Source organism: Lutjanus erythropterus, chromosome 13 (genome assembly GCF_056507025.1).
Source record: "Lutjanus erythropterus isolate fLutEry1 chromosome 13, fLutEry1.hap2, whole genome shotgun sequence".
NCBI lineage: Eukaryota > Metazoa > Chordata > Actinopteri > Lutjaniformes > Lutjanidae > Lutjanus > Lutjanus erythropterus.
Window position 1 is genome coordinate 23,567,795 of NC_139329.1, and position 21,457 is coordinate 23,589,251.

Sequence of the window (21,457 nt, forward strand, 5' to 3'; positions counted from 1 at the left end):
AAAATGTTGCATTAACAATTGTAAACCTTCAACCACAACTACACCCTCGACACCACCAGCCCCAGAAAGTTCCACCACAACCTCAGCAACAACCACAGTGACTGAAAAACCCACGACAACCACAGTGACAGAGAAACCCACCACAACCACCACCATCACAGAAAAACCTACTACAATACCCACAGAAAAACCCACTACCACAGGAACAACAGAAAAACCCATCACCACAACAACCTCCAAATCAACAACAGTTACAGAAAAGCCTACTGTCATATCAACCACTTCAAAACCCACAACAACCACAGTAATGGAAAAACCCACAACAACCACAGTAACAGAAAAATCCACAACAATTACAGTCACAGAAAAACCCACCACAACAACCGCAATTACAGAAGAACACAGCACAACAACACCAGAAGTTGTTACCAATCCATTGGTTACAACAGCAAAAACAGCAAAACCTTTGGTTAGTATTGCAACAACCACCACAGAGAAACCCACTACAAAAGGCACAGAAAAGCCCACCACCAAAGCTGCCACAACCACAGAAACACCTACAGTGACAGAAAAATCAACAACCACAGTCACAGAAAAACCGACAACAACAACCAAAATCACAGAAAAATCCACCACAATCTCCACAGAGAAGCCCACGACTGCTGCCACAACTACAGAAAAGCCCACCACAACTACCACAATCACAGTAAGGCCCACCACAGTACCCAGAGTCCCACCCAGCACTACTGCTGCCACAACCACAGAAAAACCCACCACAACAGCTGCTGATTGCTTTGTTTGTGAGTGGTCAGATTGGATCAGCAATTCGTACCCTGACCAGACCCCAGATGGTAAAGAATATGAACTGATTGAAAAAATTACTAATCCAGATCTGAGTGCTTGCACAAAGCCTCTGGAGATAGAATGCAGAGCAAAGCAACTTAAAGATGTACCTTTGAATGAAATAGGTCAAAAAGTAACATGTGATCCAGCCGTTGGACTGAAGTGTGAGAACAAAGACCAAGGTGTACCTCCAGTTTGTTATGACTATGAAATACGTGTAAAATGTTGCATTAACAACTGTAAACCTTCAACCACAACTACACCCTCGACACCACCAGCCCCAGAAAGTTCCACCACAACCTCAGCAACAACCACAGTGACTGAAAAACCCACGACAACCACAGGGACAGAGAAACCCACCACAACCACCACCATCACAGAAAAACCTACTACAATACCCACAGAAAAACCCACTACCACAGGAACAACAGAAAAACCCATCACCACAACAACCTCCAAATCAACAACAGTTACAGAAAAGCCCACGACTGCTGCCACAACTACAGAAAAGCCCACCACAACCACCACCATCACAGAAAAACCTACTACAATACCCACAGAAAAACCCACTACCACAGGAACAACAGAAAAACCCATCACCACAACAACCTCCAAATCAACAACAGTTACAGAAAAGCCTACTACTGTCATATCGACCACAATTAAATCCACAACAACAGCAGTCACAGAAAAATCCACCACAATCTCCACAGAAAAGCCCACGACTGCTGCCACAACTACAGAAAAGCCCACCACAACTACCACAATCACAGTAAGGCCCACCACAGTACCCACAGTCCCACCCAGCACTACTGCAGCCACAACCACAGAAAAACCTACTACAACAGCTGCTGATTGCTTTGTCTGTGAGTGGTCAGATTGGATCAGCAATTCGTACCCTGACCAGACCCCAGATGGTAAAGAATATGAACTGATTGAAAAAATTATTAATCCAGATCTGAGTGCTTGCACAAAGCGTCTGGAGATAGAATGCAGAGCAAAGCAACTCAAAGATGTACCTTTGAATGAAATAGGTCAAAAAGTAACATGTGATCCAGCCGTTGGACTGAAGTGTGAGAACAAAGACCAAGGCGTACCTCCAGTTTGTTATGACTATGAAATACGTGTAAAATGTTGCATTAACAATTGTAAACCTTCAACCACAACTACACCCTCGACACCACCAGCCCCAGAAAGTTCCACCACAACCTCAGCAACAACCACAGTGACTGAAAAACCCACGACAACCACAGTGACAGAGAAACCCACCACAACCACCACCATCACAGAAAAACCTACTACAATACCCACAGAAAAACCCACTACCACAGGAACAACAGAAAAACCCATCACCACAACAACCTCCAAATCAACAACAGTTACAGAAAAGCCTACTGTCATATCAACCACTTCAAAACCCACAACAACCACAGTAATGGAAAAACCCACAACAACCACAGTAACAGAAAAATCCACAACAATTACAGTCACAGAAAAACCCACCACAACAACCGCAATTACAGAAGAACACAGCACAACAACACCAGAAGTTGTTACCAATCCATTGGTTACAACAGCAAAAACAGCAAAACCTTTGGTTAGTATTGCAACAACCACCACAGAGAAACCCACTACAAAAGGCACAGAAAAGCCCACCACCAAAGCTGCCACAACCACAGAAACACCTACAGTGACAGAAAAATCAACAACCACAGTCACAGAAAAACCGACAACAACAACCAAAATCACAGAAAAATCCACCACAATCTCCACAGAGAAGCCCACGACTGCTGCCACAACTACAGAAAAGCCCACCACAACTACCACAATCACAGTAAGGCCCACCACAGTACCCAGAGTCCCACCCAGCACTACTGCTGCCACAACCACAGAAAAACCCACCACAACAGCTGCTGATTGCTTTGTTTGTGAGTGGTCAGATTGGATCAGCAATTCGTACCCTGACCAGACCCCAGATGGTAAAGAATATGAACTGATTGAAAAAATTACTAATCCAGATCTGAGTGCTTGCACAAAGCCTCTGGAGATAGAATGCAGAGCAAAGCAACTTAAAGATGTACCTTTGAATGAAATAGGTCAAAAAGTAACATGTGATCCAGCCGTTGGACTGAAGTGTGAGAACAAAGACCAAGGTGTACCTCCAGTTTGTTATGACTATGAAATACGTGTAAAATGTTGCATTAACAACTGTAAACCTTCAACCACAACTACACCCTCGACACCACCAGCCCCAGAAAGTTCCACCACAACCTCAGCAACAACCACAGTGACTGAAAAACCCACGACAACCACAGGGACAGAGAAACCCACCACAACCACCACCATCACAGAAAAACCTACTACAATACCCACAGAAAAACCCACTACCACAGGAACAACAGAAAAACCCATCACCACAACAACCTCCAAATCAACAACAGTTACAGAAAAGCCCACGACTGCTGCCACAACTACAGAAAAGCCCACCACAACCACCACCATCACAGAAAAACCTACTACAATACCCACAGAAAAACCCACTACCACAGGAACAACAGAAAAACCCATCACCACAACAACCTCCAAATCAACAACAGTTACAGAAAAGCCTACTACTGTCATATCGACCACAATTAAATCCACAACAACAGCAGTCACAGAAAAATCCACCACAATCTCCACAGAAAAGCCCACGACTGCTGCCACAACTACAGAAAAGCCCACCACAACTACCACAATCACAGTAAGGCCCACCACAGTACCCACAGTCCCACCCAGCACTACTGCAGCCACAACCACAGAAAAACCTACTACAACAGCTGCTGATTGCTTTGTCTGTGAGTGGTCAGATTGGATCAGCAATTCGTACCCTGACCAGACCCCAGATGGTAAAGAATATGAACTGATTGAAAAAATTATTAATCCAGATCTGAGTGCTTGCACAAAGCGTCTGGAGATAGAATGCAGAGCAAAGCAACTCAAAGATGTACCTTTGAATGAAATAGGTCAAAAAGTAACATGTGATCCAGCCGTTGGACTGAAGTGTGAGAACAAAGACCAAGGCGTACCTCCAGTTTGTTATGACTATGAAATACGTGTAAAATGTTGCATTAACAATTGTAAACCTTCAACCACAACTACACCCTCGACACCACCAGCCCCAGAAAGTTCCACCACAACCTCAGCAACAACCACAGTGACTGAAAAACCCACGACAACCACAGTGACAGAGAAACCCACCACAACCACCACCATCACAGAAAAACCTACTACAATACCCACAGAAAAACCCACTACCACAGGAACAACAGAAAAACCCATCACCACAACAACCTCCAAATCAACAACAGTTACAGAAAAGCCTACTGTCATATCAACCACTTCAAAACCCACAACAACCACAGTAATGGAAAAACCCACAACAACCACAGTAACAGAAAAATCCACAACAATTACAGTCACAGAAAAACCCACCACAACAACCGCAATTACAGAAGAACACAGCACAACAACACCAGAAGTTGTTACCAATCCATTGGTTACAACAGCAAAAACAGCAAAACCTTTGGTTAGTATTGCAACAACCACCACAGAGAAACCCACTACAAAGGGCACAGAAAAGCCCACCACCAAAGCTGCCACAACCACAGAAACACCTACAGTGACAGAAAAATCAACAACCACAGTCACAGAAAAACCGACAACAACAACCAAAATCACAGAAAAATCCACCACAATCTCCACAGAGAAGCCCACGACTGCTGCCACAACTACAGAAAAGCCCACCACAACTACCACAATCACAGTAAGGCCCACCACAATACCCACAGTCCCACCCAGCACTGCTGCTGCCACAACCACAGAAAAACCCACCACAACAGCTGCTGATTGCTTTGTTTGTGAGTGGTCAGATTGGATCAGCAATTCGTACCCTGACCAGACCCCAGATGGTAAAGAATATGAACTGATTGAAAAAATTACTAATCCAGATTTGAGTGCTTGCACAAAGCCTCTGGAAATAGAATGCAGAGCAAAGCAACTCAAAGATGTACCTATGAATGAAATAGGTCAAAAAGTAACATGTGATCGAGCCATTGGACTGAAGTGTGAGAACAAAGACCAAGGTGTACCTCCAGTTTGTTATGACTATGAAATACGTGTAAAATGTTGCATTAACAATTGTAAACCTTCAACCACAACTACACCCTCGACACCACCAGCCCCAGAAAGTTCCACCACAACCTCAGCAACAACCACAGTGACTGAAAAACCCACGACAACCACAGTGACAGAGAAACCCACCACAACCACCACCATCACAGAAAAACCTACTACAATACCCACAGAAAAACCCACTACCACAGGAACAACAGAAAAACCCATCACCACAACAACCTCCAAATCAACAACAGTTACAGAAAAGCCCACGACTGCTGCCACAACTACAGAAAAGCCCACCACAACCACCACCATCACAGAAAAACCTACTACAATACCCACAGAAAAACCCACTACCACAGGAACAACAGAAAAACCCATCACCACAACAACCTCCAAATCAACAACAGTTACAGAAAAGCCTACTACTGTCATATCGACCACAATTAAATCCACAACAACAGCAGTCACAGAAAAATCCACCACAATCTCCACAGAAAAGCCCACGACTGCTGCCACAACTACAGAAAAGCCCACCACAACTACCACAATCACAGTAAGGCCCACCACAGTACCCACAGTCCCACCCAGCACTACTGCAGCCACAACCACAGAAAAACCCACCACAACAGCTGCTGATTGCTTTGTTTGTGAGTGGTCAGATTGGATCAGCAATTCGTACCCTGACCAGACCCCAGATGGTAAAGAATATGAACTGATTGAAAAAATTACTAATCCAGATTTGAGTGCTTGCACAAAGCCTCTGGAAATAGAATGCAGAGCAAAGCAACTCAAAGATGTACCTATGAATGAAATAGGTCAAAAAGTAACATGTGATCCAGCCATTGGACTGAAGTGTGAGAACAAAGACCAAGGTGTACCTCCAGTTTGTTATGACTATGAAATACGTGTAAAATGTTGCATTAACAATTGTAAACCTTCAACCACAACTACACCCTCGACACCACCAGCCCCAGAAAGTTCCACCACAACCTCAGCAACAACCACAGTGACTGAAAAACCCACGACAACCACAGTGACAGAGAAACCCACCACAACCACCACCATCACAGAAAAACCTACTACAATACCCACAGAAAAACCCACTACCACAGGAACAACAGAAAAACCCATCACCACAACAACCTCCAAATCAACAACAGTTACAGAAAAGCCTACTGTCATATCAACCACTTCAAAACCCACAACAACCACAGTAATGGAAAAACCCACAACAACCACAGTAACAGAAAAATCCACAACAATTACAGTCACAGAAAAACCCACCACAACAACCGCAATTACAGAAGAACACAGCACAACAACACCAGAAGTTGTTACCAATCCATTGGTTACAACAGCAAAAACAGCAAAACCTTTGGTTAGTATTGCAACAACCACCACAGAGAAACCCACTACAAAAGGCACAGAAAAGCCCACCACCAAAGCTGCCACAACCACAGAAACACCTACAGTGACAGAAAAATCAACAACCACAGTCACAGAAAAACCGACAACAACAACCAAAATCACAGAAAAATCCACCACAATCTCCACAGAGAAGCCCACGACTGCTGCCACAACTACAGAAAAGCCCACCACAACTACCACAATCACAGTAAGGCCCACCACAGTACCCAGAGTCCCACCCAGCACTACTGCTGCCACAACCACAGAAAAACCCACCACAACAGCTGCTGATTGCTTTGTTTGTGAGTGGTCAGATTGGATCAGCAATTCGTATCCTGACCAGACCCCAGATGGTAAAGAATATGAACTGATTGAAAAAATTACTAATCCAGATCTGAGTGCTTGCACAAAGCCTCTGGAGATAGAATGCAGAGCAAAGCAACTCAAAGATGTACCTTTGAATGAAATAGGTCAAAAAGTAACATGTGATCCAGCCGTTGGACTGAAGTGTGAGAACAAAGACCAAGGTGTACCTCCAGTTTGTTATGACTATGAAATACGTGTAAAATGTTGCATTAACAACTGTAAACCTTCAACCACAACTACACCCTCGACACCACCAGCCCCAGAAAGTTCCACCACAACCTCAGCAACAACCACAGTGACTGAAAAACCCACGACAACCACAGTGACAGAGAAACCCACCACAACCACCACCATCACAGAAAAACCTACTACAATACCCACAGAAAAACCCACTACCACAGGAACAACAGAAAAACCCATCACCACAACAACCTCCAAATCAACAACAGTTACAGAAAAGCCCACGACTGCTGCCACAACTACAGAAAAGCCCACCACAACCACCACCATCACAGAAAAACCTACTACAATACCCACAGAAAAACCCACTACCACAGGAACAACAGAAAAACCCATCACCACAACAACCTCCAAATCAACAACAGTTACAGAAAAGCCTACTACTGTCATATCGACCACAATTAAATCCACAACAACAGCAGTCACAGAAAAATCCACCACAATCTCCACAGAAAAGCCCACGACTGCTGCCACAACTACAGAAAAGCCCACCACAACTACCACAATCACAGTAAGGCCCACCACAGTACCCACAGTCCCACCCAGCACTACTGCTGCCACAACCACAGAAAAACCTACTACAACACGTGCTGATTGCTTTGTCTGTGAGTGGTCAGATTGGATCAGCAATTCGTACCCTGACCAGACCCCAGATGGTAAAGAATATGAACTGATTGAAAAAATTACTAATCCAGATCTGAGTGCTTGCACAAAGCGTCTGGAGATAGAATGCAGAGCAAAGCAACTCAAAGATGTACCTTTGAATGAAATAGGTCAAAAAGTAACATGTGATCCAGCCGTTGGACTGAAGTGTGAGAACAAAGACCAAGGTGTACCTCCAGTTTGTTATGACTATGAAATACGTGTAAAATGTTGCATTAACAACTGTAAACCTTCAACCACAACTACACCCTCGACACCACCAGCCCCAGAAAGTTCCACCACAACCTCAGCAACAACCACAGTGACTGAAAAACCCACGACAACCACAGTGACAGAGAAACCCACCACAACCACCACCATCACAGAAAAACCTACTACAATACCCACAGAAAAACCCACTACCACAGGAACAACAGAAAAACCCATCACCACAACAACCTCCAAATCAACAACAGTTACAGAAAAGCCCACGACTGCTGCCACAACTACAGAAAAGCCCACCACAACCACCACCATCACAGAAAAACCTACTACAATACCCACAGAAAAACCCACTACCACAGGAACAACAGAAAAACCCATCACCACAACAACCTCCAAATCAACAACAGTTACAGAAAAGCCCACGACTGCTGCCACAACTACAGAAAAGCCCACCACAACCACCACCATCACAGAAAAACCTACTACAATACCCACAGAAAAACCCACTACCACAGGAACAACAGAAAAACCCATCACCACAACAACCTCCAAATCAACAACAGTTACAGAAAAGCCTACTACTGTCATATCGACCACAATTAAATCCACAACAACAGCAGTCACAGAAAAATCCACCACAATCTCCACAGAAAAGCCCACGACTGCTGCCACAACTACAGAAAAGCCCACCACAACTACCACAATCACAGTAAGGCCCACCACAGTACCCACAGTCCCACCCAGCACTACTGCTGCCACAACCACAGAAAAACCTACTACAACAGCTGCTGATTGCTTTGTCTGTGAGTGGTCAGATTGGATCAGCAATTCGTACCCTGACCAGACCCCAGATGGTAAAGAATATGAACTGATTGAAAAAATTACTAATCCAGATCTGAGTGCTTGCACAAAGCGTCTGGAGATAGAATGCAGAGCAAAGCAACTCAAAGATGTACCTTTGAATGAAATAGGTCAAAAAGTAACATGTGATCCAGCCGTTGGACTGAAGTGTGAGAACAAAGACCAAGGTGTACCTCCAGTTTGTTATGACTATGAAATACGTGTAAAATGTTGCATTAACAACTGTAAACCTTCAACCACAACTACACCCTCGACACCACCAGCCCCAGAAAGTTCCACCACAACCTCAGCAACAACCACAGTGACTGAAAAACCCACGACAACCACAGTGACAGAGAAACCCACCACAACCACCACCATCACAGAAAAACCTACTACAATACCCACAGAAAAACCCACTACCACAGGAACAACAGAAAAACCCATCACCACAACAACCTCCAAATCAACAACAGTTACAGAAAAACCTACTACTGTCATATCAACCACTTCAAAACCCACAACAACCACAGTAATGGAAAAACCCACAACAACCACAGTAACAGAAAAATCCACAACAATTACAGTCACAGAAAAACCCACCACAACAACCGCAATTACAGAAGAACACAGCACAACAACACCAGAAGTTGTTACCAATCCATTGGTTACAACAGCAAAAACAGCAAAACCTTTGGTTAGTATTGCAACAACCACCACAGAGAAACCCACTACAAAAGGCACAGAAAAGCCCACCACCAAAGCTGCCACAACCACAGAAACACCTACAGTGACAGAAAAATCAACAACCACAGTCACAGAAAAACCGACAACAACAACAGCAGTCACAGAAAAATCCACCACAATCTCCACAGAGAAGCCCACGACTGCTGCCACAACTACAGAAAAGCCCACCACAACTACCACAATCACAGTAAGGCCCACCACAATACCCACAGTCCCACCCAGCACTACTGCTGCCACAACCACAGAAAAACCCACCACAACAGCTGCTGATTGCTTTGTTTGTGAGTGGTCAGATTGGATCAGCAATTCGTACCCTGACCAGACCCCAGATGGTAAAGAATATGAACTGATTGAAAAAATTACTAATCCAGATCTGAGTGCTTGCACAAAGCGTCTGGAGATAGAATGCAGAGCAAAGCAACTCAAAGATGTACCTTTGAATGAAATAGGTCAAAAAGTAACATGTGATCCAGCCGTTGGACTGAAGTGTGAGAACAAAGACCAAGGTGTACCTCCAGTTTGTTATGACTATGAAATACGTGTAAAATGTTGCATTAACAATTGTAAACCTTCAACCACAACTACACCCTCGACACCACCAGCCCCAGAAACAACAACAAAAGTGACAGAGAAATCCACACTAACCACCACCATCACAGAAAAACCTACTACAATACCCACAGAAAAACCCACTACCACAGGAACAACAGAAAAACCCATCACCACAACAACCTCCAAATCAACAACAGTTACAGAAAAGCCTACTACTGTCATATTAACCACCCCAAAAGCCACAACAACAACAGTCAGTGAGAAACCCACAACAACCACAGTCACTGAAAAACCCACAACTACAGTCACAGAAAAACCCACCACATCAACCACAATTAAAGAACACAGCACAACAACACCAGAAGTCGTTACCAATACAGTTGTTACAACTGCACAATCAACACAACCTTTGGTTACTATTACAACAACCACCACAGGAAAACCAACTACAAAAGCTGCCACAACCACAGAAAAACCCACAGCCACCAATAAGCCAACCACAGAAAAGCCAACCGAAACCACTGAATCGATTGCTACAACGACATCAGTGACAGAGAAACCTACTACACCAGCAGCATCCACAGGAACAACCCCTTCTGAAACTGTAACAACTTCACGTCTTCCATCTTCAGCACCAGGCAGAACAACATTATGTTTTTGCAAGTACAAGGATCAAATTTTCTCTCCCGGTAAGCAATGGAGTATTATCTTCAGTTATTGCTCATTTTATCATGTTTTGGTCATAATTATACCTCTCCTTACATTGAAATGTGATAAACCAGCAGGTTGGGCTGAACAATTTTTAAAAAATATCTAATTGTGATTTTTTTGTGATTGTGATTGTGCAGTATAAAAGGGAATTATTTTCTACATCATTATTCTTATTTTGAATTGAAAATATATTAAATTTATCACAATATGATTTTTGAATGAATTCCTTGTTGAACAAAGAGGATTTCTTCAGTTTCTGGAGTTTAATGTGTCAGCCAGGACATGTCTGCTGCATGACAATCTTTAATTTCAAATGGTATTTTGGCACACAATTCAACTTTAACAAATTTTGTGACTCCTGCGATTTCAAAATTGCAGTAGTCCGTGTTACAGTTTCAATAAAATTTTGATAAATTGTTCAGCCCTACTGGCAGGCCATCTAAACTGTAGGCTGTTTATGGTCTGAGGTCAAATTCAGTTTGCTTTGGAATCTATTATCAGAATCCAAATTTTGAGTTGGCCTGCATTCCCTCCATATTTTGGAAACACTTCACCAAAATGTGGTACAATTATGTGTATATTAGCCATTCATGCATTCCAAAAAAAAAACAATTGGCTTTATTCTGTTCACAAAAGATGTTTTTTTTATCTTTGTCCATGCAAGAGTGACTCCTACACATTTAGCAAGTTTGGAAACAACCACATCCCTACTGGCACCTATATCCAAAAGAAAAGTGAAAACTTGACCTATATTTATCCAGGACCTCTTGTCAGAGAAAACATTTGGAAAATAACTGGAGCCCAACTGACTACAACTGGAGATTTACTTGCTTTTAACTATGCATTCGCATACGCACCCCTAGGCCGTACATATCATGAAGGCGTCACACATGCTGCGTCTATTTGTAGCAATGTTTGTGCACGTCCTCAGAAATGCTTACATGCGCAAATGAAAACATGTTGTTAAAAAGCAAGTGTATCTCTGGCCTAAGGTGACAAAGTGGGTATCTAAATGTTGATTCAGTAAAACTGTGTCATCTTGGTCGGTTGTGCTCCAGTATGTTTAGACCTGTTTTGTAAATGTTTCCTTTGCAAGACTATCCTGCCCTTGAGAGCACTATACAGGCCTGCAGTTCCTTGTGAGTTGGTTGAAGTACATTTGAAGTCTTCCTCCTTCTTATTCAGGAACTATTTATGATACTGTAGTGTAAATTTAAATCTGACGAAAGACCCTGACATAGACTTTATATGTAAATATCAATTTAGAAAACATTAATGTGGTCATACTTGTATTCACAAAAGTTGCTTTGGCAACTTTAAACCTAGCTTTTGTCTCATCGTCTGCTCATCACTAATTGTTTTGATCTAACTCCCTTGGTTTTATTTTCATAGGTAGCATCATGTACAATAAGACGGATGGAGAGGGCTGGTGTTTTACTGCATATTGCAATTTGACATGCAGTGTTGAGAAGCTTGCTAGACCATGTCACTCTACTACTCCACCAACTCCTACCACCACTACCTCCTCAAGCTATAGCACTACAACGCAAAGTGGTTCAACAGCAGCCAGTACAATTACACTCTCCACAGTGAAGCCACCCAAAGACTGTTCATATCTCAAGCCTCCGAGAAAGGTATTTGGATGTAGTTATATAAACGTGTACATAAAAGGAACAGGTCATCTTAAAGGAGCAGTGTGGCATCTAGTTACAAGCTTGCAGATCACAAACACCTCACTTCGACCTCCCCTTCCAAACGTGTAGGAGAGCCGTAAAACAAGAGAAAAACGTGTGACCCTATTAAAAGACAGGTTTTGGTTCTTTCTTTACTCTTTGATTCCACTTTAATGAATGAACACCTGATGTTGGGACAAGGAACATGGTGTTATTGGGAATTAATTATGTTAATTTACAATTCTCTTGAACATGTACTCAAATATGCACAGGTGGATAATTTACACAGTTATCTGAGACCATGGTATGAAAAAAGGAAGGGAAAGTTCAGATGAGAACAGGAAAATGTTCTTGCATGAGGCCCAATTTAGGTGTGTCAACAGTCAAGTGCAACAACCCTCAATAAATTCAACATTCAATTACTGATTAATCTGAAATTACTTCAGTTTCTCCATATTATGCTTGTTTGATTATTTTTGCAACGTTGTACTTCCATGTAAAAGTAGGATCAAATGAAAATCTTTTATATCATCAGAATTTGTCTCTCAGGAGTTGCAAAATATTGGAATTTGGATAAAATGGTTTAATCATGTAGCTCTTATAAACTTATCAAATGCTGTTGGACTGAATGGATGAAATCCCAGTATTGAAACAGCAGGGTTGTGATGCTCAAAGGAAAAACTCTTTTTGGGCCCACTGTACATCATGTAATGTCACTACACAGTTTAGGCCACTACGTCAAATTACTTTCAAAGCCCCACACACTTCCTTGGGGTTTGGACAGGCTGCCATTATTCCCTGCTGAATGCATGAGCTAGAACCAACCACTGCTGCACATCACACCAAATCTATGTTTTTGTCAGTACTCTCTGGCTGCAAAAAAACGAGACAGTGACCCCCATAATGCCAAAGTGGCGTCAAAGCAGTATTGCACAAACCAGTGGGTGATGTCATGGTTGGTTCACACTTGATTGAACACACTGTAACACCAACTCACAACATCCAAAAAGCAGAAAAACTTTAAGATATATATCAATACATAAACAAAAAGGTTTATGTCCATAAGTCCATAAATAACGTAATTAAGAGGTAAGAAATAACATTGAAGCATTTCATCTGCCTAATACTCATTTGCTAATGTCATTTTAGCATTATATCTACATATGTTTATCTATCTAAAATCCTATCTTGTTTTCTGGATTACAGAAATCATAGATGTACTATACATTACATGTTGTGTGTGTGTTTGCTATTTTACTGGCAGTAGATTGGTAAAACTACTACTTTGACCTTTACAGGATGGCGACTCCTGGAGTTCAAACAACTGCACCACAGAAAAATGTGTCAGTGGACAAGTAATAAAAGAAAAAGTGCCATGTAAAACAGCGACCAAGCCTGTGTGTGAAAATGGGTATGAACCAGTTCAGGTGTATGATGAGGCAGGCTGTTGCTTCCACTATGAATGCAAATGTAAGTTAGAAAAATGAAAGCATTTGAAATTTCACATTAAAGCAACATCTTAAAACTACTCCACATACAGGCTAACTACAATACATGCTGTTTTTCTTTGATGTAACAGTCAGTGTAACCTTAATATTTGCAGGTATTTGCACTGGCTGGGGAGATCCTCATTATGTGACATTTGATGGCCAGTATTACAGCTTCCAGAAAAACTGCACATATGTCCTGGTCAAAGAGGTCATCCCTCGGCACAATTTTACAGTTCTTATCGACAACGAAAACTGTGATGCCTCTGGAACTGTGACCTGTGCAAAATCCTTGAGGGTGTATTACAAAAACTACGAAGTTATTCTTGACTTGCAGAGAATCCCAAAGACCATGAACCTGGTAAATTTTCCCACAACAAACTGTCTTGACTTATTGTGTTTGCTAACATATAAATGATATGCAATGATAATGATGATAAAAAATGTTTCACCTAGGTGTACGTCAATGGTAAGCGGGTATTCCCAGCCTACTCAAATGATGACTTCATCATAACAAGCACAGGAATTGAGGTGCTTTTGAGAATCCCAGCAATTGAAGCAGTTGTGATTTTCAAAGGGCTTTTATTCAGCGTTGAATTGCCCTTTAACCTTTTCCACAACAACACAGAGGGACACTGTGGTAAGATGATAATCAATTTACAGTTGGAATAAACATGTTTAATAGCAAACAGGCCTGCATGTAACGTTCATAGATGAAATTGTATAACCAGTTCTAGATTTTATATGAAAGTGCCAATGGATGTACCAAATGTGATAATATGTTGGTTGTAATATCTGTCACATTAATCTTTACTTTCACAAGGGGTCTGTGACAATAACAAGAAGAATGACTGTAGATTACCAAATGGCAAGATTCACCCCTTGTGCTCTGAGGTGGGACATCACTGGCATGTACCAGATAAGAAAAAGCCATATTGTGAGAAGCCGCCTCCTCCTCTTCCATCAAAACCGACACCTACAGGACAACCCTGCAAACCTGCCATTTGTGAAATTTTGATCAGCAAGTAAGAGTTTACTGAACAAACATAAACATATGCCAATTAATTCTGGAGGAGGCTATCACTCGGACTAATGGGCTACATTCCTTTAATTTGTTCATTTAGGGTGTTTGAGAAATGCCACAAAGTAATCCCACCACAACCCTTTTATGAGGCCTGTAAATTTGATGTTTGCCACATGGATAATTCCACCATCGGCTGCTCCAGTATGGAGACATATGCAGTGATGTGTGCTCGAGCATCTATCTGTGTAGACTGGAGAAATTCTACAAACGGACAGTGTGGTAAGAGGATTTGATTTAAGAAGAAAGCAAACAATGTTATTTTCACACGACCTTTTCTCCTCATTTTGATTTTTAAATCAACCTTCTCTTCTTATAGAATATAAATGTCCAGGAAAACAAGTCTACAAGCCTTGTGAACCAATTGTTGTACCAACCTGCAATGCAAGGTATCACTAAGTTGTGTTTAGCAGTATCATAAATGACATAATGTCAGCATCTTGTAATTTAACAAGCCATGCTAGCAGCTCTGAGAGGCTGTATTTAGGCCCAACCACATGTGATGTCAACATGCTAACATGTTAAGCAGTAATATTTACCATGACCACATCTTAGTTCAGGGGGTTAACATGCTGACGTTTGCTTATCAGCACTAAGCACAAAGTACAGTGGGGGCTTGCTGGAATGTTGTTAGTTGTACAAGTATTTTGGTACCTTAGTACAAGTATTGGACAAATGCAAATTTTGTCTTGATAACAACAGATGAAAAATCAATACCTTTATCCTGAGGGGGGCATAAATTTCTATCATAAGCTATTATGATCCATCTGATAGTTTTTTAAAGACATTTCATCTAAAACTGCAAAATGTCAACCTCATGGTGGCGTGTTAGGATTCGTTCTTTTGGGATCATGAATGCATGTACAAAACTTCATGATAATCAATCAAGTCGTTGTTAAGATATTTCATCCTGGACTAGTGGGGTGGACCAACAGACCAGCCTTGCTATCTAGAGCCTTACATGGCTACAAAAAATAAATAAAATCAACACCATACTGGTATGCAACAACATGTATAATTTATGAAATGATTAATTATAAATGATAAATGTGACTTTTTCCATGACAATTTGTCTTCATATTTAGATACAATGAGAAGTATGTACAGCCATGCCAGGGGAAAAAAGCCAAGCAGAACAAAGACTGTGATAAATTCATAGAGGGATGTTTCTGCCCAGAAGGGACGACTTTGTTCAGCACAAAGTCTGACATCTGTGTTGCTGCCTGTAAGAGCACTTTGTGTTGTGAAGAAAAATTTTTTTAAAAATTGTGAATGATTTAATGTACAATGTAAACTGATTATTTTTATTGTTTAAGGTTGCACTGGATCTAACGGGCAACCCGTGCCGGTAAATGCCACAATGCATGACTAATTCTCATTATTCACAGTGCATTCACTGCTGGTACAACTTTAACTCTGTTCCATCTGTCAAACAGATTGGTGAGCCTTGGCAGAGTGGCTGTCAGCAGTGTGTCTGTGATAAGGACAGTCTGACTGTGGAGTGTGAGCCCCTCACATGTCCCTCTTCAGTACCAATAACTTGTACCAAGGAGGGTGAAGTGTTGGTGAACCGCACAGTGGACTGCTGTGAGAGACTGACATGCGGTGAGTGATTCAAAGTACCACACTGACATCTGCTGACATAAGCTTTAACTGACACAAATCTCTTTTTCACAATGTTACACACACTTACAAATCAGTTTACTAATCAGCTTGTGAAAACAGCTGCATAATATCTTCTTTCTTCTTCTGAATAATATCTTTCTAAAGCAGGAAAAAATGTACTCAGTTGCCAGTTTATTAGGCACACCTGTAGATAAAATTAATGCAGTCTGCCCTGCAACAAATCTTACCTTCATGAAAGATCTAATGTTCAGTTTTATTGAAAACTGCTGTTGAATTGCATCACATTATACAATGAGCTGTTAACCTAGCTCTTGTGTTATAAATGTGATGGATAAAATAATAGAAACTGAGTGTGTATCATAATGCAGTTCAACAGCACCATGAACTGCAGCCTCCAAACTAATCATATTTAACAATTCATCTCCTATTTGTACTCACCATTTTTGCTGTTTTTATGTGTTACACTCATCAACCCTGGAAATGTCTTTCCTTTCAACAAACAGAATGTGATAGGAGCCGCTGTTCACCAGCACCAAAGTGCAAACTGGGATTTGAGTTGGAGACCCACTTCTCAAATGACAGTTGCTGCGATATTCACCTCTGTGGTAAGCTGTGCATTTAGGTTTCCATTGCAGGTAGTTTACTTTCATTTTATTTTGTGAAAGACTGAAAACTAAACTAAGTATAAGCCTTTAATGTGATCATATTTATTACCATTTTTTTATCTAGTACCCAAAGGTGTCTGTGTCTTCAATGATACTGAGTACAAGGTAAGGAGTAATATATTGTACATATTTGGAATATGTTATCTCAAGAGTATACTTGTTACTAAAACTCTGCAGTCTTTAAGTATAGTATGAAATAAATACAGTCTAAAGAATAATATATAAGTTAAATATAGTTCACTATTTTTATTTGTTTTGCTGACTTTTATATGAAACTAGTTCAAACTTCATGTTTTATTGTTTACAGCCTGGGAAGGAGTTTTCCAAAAGCCCATGTGAAACGTGCAACTGTACTGAAAATCTGGATCCCAACAAGTTGAACATCATTGAATGTCATGTGATGAAATGTTCCGTACTTTGCTCAGAGGTACTTTGCATACAAGTTAGAGTATTGCAGTTTTTAATCATTTGAATTTGAAGCTAGTAAAGTTATATATTGTACCATATTGTTTAACATGAAACCACACACTAAATCTAGGATTACTCGTTCATATGCTTTACAAATCTCCAAGAGGTTTTATCAATTAAATAATGACCCATAAAGTTATGAAAACAATACTTTTTTAAACAAACACTTAATTATAATTTCACAAAATATTCTGCCCCAACAGACACAAAACTTGATACAAATTTGATTTCATTTTGAATAAAACTAGTAGGAGAATAGTAGAATTTATTACTGTACATAAGCAAAAGTACATGGTATGATAGCCATTGAGTTTAATACCAAAGTATACTATGATTTTGGTATCTTAAACCTTTGCATGTCAGAATGGTGAGATACTACTTAGGGTAAGTGAGCAATTAGTTTTGTAATTTCAAAACTGTATAATAATAATGTAATTTTGAAACTATCCAAAGGGGTGAAAGTAAGTAAAAACTACAAATTTTATGTATAAAGCTGCAAACAATATTGACTTGTGCATTTTTAGGGCTATGTGTACGAAGACGTACCTGGACAATGTTGTGGAAGATGTAAAAAGACAAGCTGTGTTATTGACATCCCAGGATTCACTTCTCCGATAGTTATTCCAGTAAGTACAGTCTAATGAAGACACCTTCAGAATAAGTGTCCTGTAACCTTGAGGTCATTATGGTTTATGTTCACTAATCGACCTCCTCAACATTTCTGACAGCCCTCTCAGTCTTGGTCACCACCAAATGACAACTGCACCAAGTATGATTGCCAGAAGGTGAAGGACGACTTTATAACCTCTAAAAACCAAACAACATGTCCTGAATTTGATCCCAAGAACTGCGTTCCTGTGAGTATAATCCAGTCTTGAAAGAAGCAAATATTCTTATTTCTGGCAGCAACATATTTTTTTTATTAACATATTTATTTATATTTTATATCACAATCAATATTTTCTGTATTACAGGGAACTGAACAAACTGACATGAACGGTTGTTGCAAAACTTGTAAGTATGAATGGATAATAAAAATTCAGATTACACAATGTTGCACTATATCTTTTGAAAATGCCATTACACATAAATATAGACCTTCATAACTCTCAGTCACAAATGTATAAGTAACTTTGCTTTGTATTGATAAATATAAGCTGCTGTCTGTGGTGTTAAAGCAGTGGACAGATTTGTAATTGTGCCCTTTTCTCCCAGCCCTTCTGTCAGTTTTCGTCTTGGATCTATAATCTCTAAACCACATGTGTTAGACTCAAGGCTCAGACCAAATCCAGCTCAGCACCTAATTTTATGTGGCCTGCAACTTATGAAGAATATGCAATACAGTGTCTATAAACTACATGTCCCAGAATGCATCTCAGTTTTGTTACCAGCACACTGAAGATGTGTAGCCATTGGATATCACTAGCAACCAAGCAAATGCTTTTATTTCTATTTTAAGATAATATATATATTGAATTTGAAATCTTGCTTGCAGGCTATTCAAACTGAAACAATATTGTTATTTTAACTTAATTACTAAGACAACTTTGTACATTTCATAATAGTTGTACACTTAATTGTCTGTTTGCCATTATTTCTATATTATTTCTCTCTATATCCATTTATTTATATATATATATCAAGTCTTCTCATCACAGTCAACATGTTAAAAATTAAGAAATTGCCTACTGGTGATATAAGACACTATAACACAGCCTGACCAGCATCATTTTGTAACAATTTGAAGGCTAAAACTCCACATATTTGGTTGTTTTATTTTATTTTGCCACTGAAATAATAACATGTTGTCATTTTGGCAGCAAGATGACAAAGATGCTCATATATGATTCACAGGTACTCCTCTCCACAACTGTAAAATGAAGAAGAACACCACCTATCTACAGACAAAGAACTGCAAGTCTGTTGTGCCAGTGGAAATCACAGCCTGTGAGGGATCCTGTGGAGCGTCCTCATCAATGTTAGTATCTGAGGGATATACAGTACAAATTACTTACCTAGTCATGCTAAAACCACCTGCTCAGTTTTCATGTGATGAGTATTTCTAAGATAAATGTTTGTTGACACTGAACAGCAGGTGACTTTCTGAAACTCTATTTACAGGTACTCTGCAGAGAGCAACAGTATGATGCATTCGTGCTCTTGCTGTCAGGAAATGGCCACCAGTAAGAAGGAGGTGGAGATGAGGTGCTCTGATGGCAGCAGCAAAAAGCACTCCTACATCTCAGTTGACAAGTGCGGTTGCCAAGTCGCTGAATGTCCTAAGACCACCACAGGCCAATGAGAAAACTTTTGAATGACAACAGAAGACTAAGTTTACTAAGCTGGGTTTATCAAATGGAAAATCTGACTAATGTACCTTTAAAAGCTTTAAGAATTCCTCTCCAAAATCTATCAGAGAATCAAGACTCAATATGTGAAGACCGATAAATACACACTCATGTGTATTCACAGAAATAAGAGCAAATGAGTTAAACCTTAGCAGAGATGTTGTGATCGTACATCTCTGGCAATTGTCTCTATGTACGCTGACAATACTTGTCATCACTTTCTCATTTATTGTCAGAGAGGCCAGTCCACATAGTGACATGTGATGACAGCACATGTTTGTGTCAGGGTGTCTCTTTCAGCTTTTGGAGAGGCTGTTGCTTTTTACCATCTATATAATGCGGTGTTTTCTGAGGGAGCATTTTCTTCCGTTTATTGTAAATTACTTGAGGGATAAAAAACACGAGATTGGCTTCAGATATTCAGCACACTACAGAGAAAATAGATTATATTTGTGGTGAAACATGAAAGGTGTTCTCACAACCCAGTTATAACCTACCAACCCAGAGTATAAACAATTTTTGTCCAACATCCGATGTGTCAAACTGTGATCTGAATGTCTTCAGTGTCATTGAAACTCATAGGTTTTCTGATGATCATGTGCACTTGTTTTTTTTTTGTTTTTTTTTTCTGGCTTATATTTTTTGTGATTTGTCTGCATGTTTTTGCATGATGCATGGTTGGAAGTGAAACGAATCTCTTCATTTCAATAAAAAAAAAAGTATACTTTTTGCCTCTGGCAGTGCATACATCGAGTCTGAGTCTATTTTCAGTAATTAATAATTTGTAAAAAACAATAAAATAAACTTTTAAATTTTAAAATCTTATCTGTTCCACGATAGACAGCAAGCAAAACACTGTTTGTACTTACAGCATAATGAACAAATGTCTGTAGTCTTAGCCATTCAGTAGGCGTTAATCTGAGTTTTAGGAATTTATGTCTTGGCTGAATTAACAAGGTGCAGGATTACTCTGTCAGACAGCCCTGTGGGGGAAAAGATGCCACTTTGTTCCAATTAATTCAAATAAGCACAACTTAATTGGGGAAATGCACCATGTGAGCCCAAAATAAATTAAAATAATAATGATAAAACTAGATTTTTGACACAGCACCCATTTCAAAAGACAGCAGTTACCTACATTACCATAAAAAAAGCACTTTGCTTAGCTTTATTTGTCTGTGGGACAATAAATGGAGCAAAGAAATTTGTGAAACTGGGAGCATTTTAGATTGTTTGATGAGTAGGTTTTTTTAATACCATCAAAATAGGTTTTGAGCTGCTTGTCTTATATATGGAGGGTGTTTGTTTCAGTATTTGGTGCATAACAACAGAGAGCTGCGCCACGTTATTTTTTTCTGAGTCATTTTTGGGACAT

General features: G+C 40.2%; 2 protein-coding genes across 2 annotated transcripts; both read left to right on the plus strand.

The window, feature by feature from the left end:
* The first annotated feature begins 2,266 nt into the window (after positions 1-2,266).
* On the plus strand, positions 2,267-8,487 carry LOC146316593 (uncharacterized). The gene is made up of 2 exons (XM_084734098.1): positions 2,267-3,687; positions 8,010-8,487. Exons 1-2 carry the CDS (start codon positions 2,279-2,281, stop codon positions 8,485-8,487), a joined length of 1,887 nt encoding a protein of 628 aa, XP_084590224.1. The 5' UTR covers positions 2,267-2,278.
* Positions 8,488-10,582: 2,095 nt separating this feature from the next.
* On the plus strand, positions 10,583-16,468 carry LOC146316594 (intestinal mucin-like protein). The gene is made up of 10 exons (XM_084734042.1): positions 10,583-10,712; positions 12,127-12,368; positions 13,706-13,877; positions 14,011-14,255; positions 14,351-14,534; positions 14,718-14,919; positions 15,019-15,197; positions 15,295-15,364; positions 16,061-16,200; positions 16,292-16,468. Exons 2-10 carry the CDS (start codon positions 12,135-12,137, stop codon positions 16,345-16,347), a joined length of 1,482 nt encoding a protein of 493 aa, XP_084590168.1. The 5' UTR covers positions 10,583-10,712; positions 12,127-12,134; the 3' UTR covers positions 16,348-16,468.
* Positions 16,469-21,457: the final 4,989 nt, after the last annotated feature.

Bases quoted from the DNA above. Each gene is read 5' to 3' on its own strand.
- LOC146316593 (XM_084734098.1), top strand. From the start codon at position 2,279: ATGGAAAAACCCACAACAACCACAGTAACAGAAAAATCCACAACAATT. The intron at 3,688-8,009 runs GTCAGATTGGAT...CGACAACCACAG, and splicing joins GATTGCTTTGTCTGTGAGTG to TGACAGAGAAACCCACCACA.
- LOC146316594 (XM_084734042.1), top strand. From the start codon at position 12,135: ATGTACAATAAGACGGATGGAGAGGGCTGGTGTTTTACTGCATATTGC. The intron at 13,878-14,010 runs GTAAGTTAGAAA...TAATATTTGCAG, and splicing joins CTTCCACTATGAATGCAAAT to GTATTTGCACTGGCTGGGGA. The intron at 14,256-14,350 runs GTAAATTTTCCC...TGTTTCACCTAG, and splicing joins TCCCAAAGACCATGAACCTG to GTGTACGTCAATGGTAAGCG.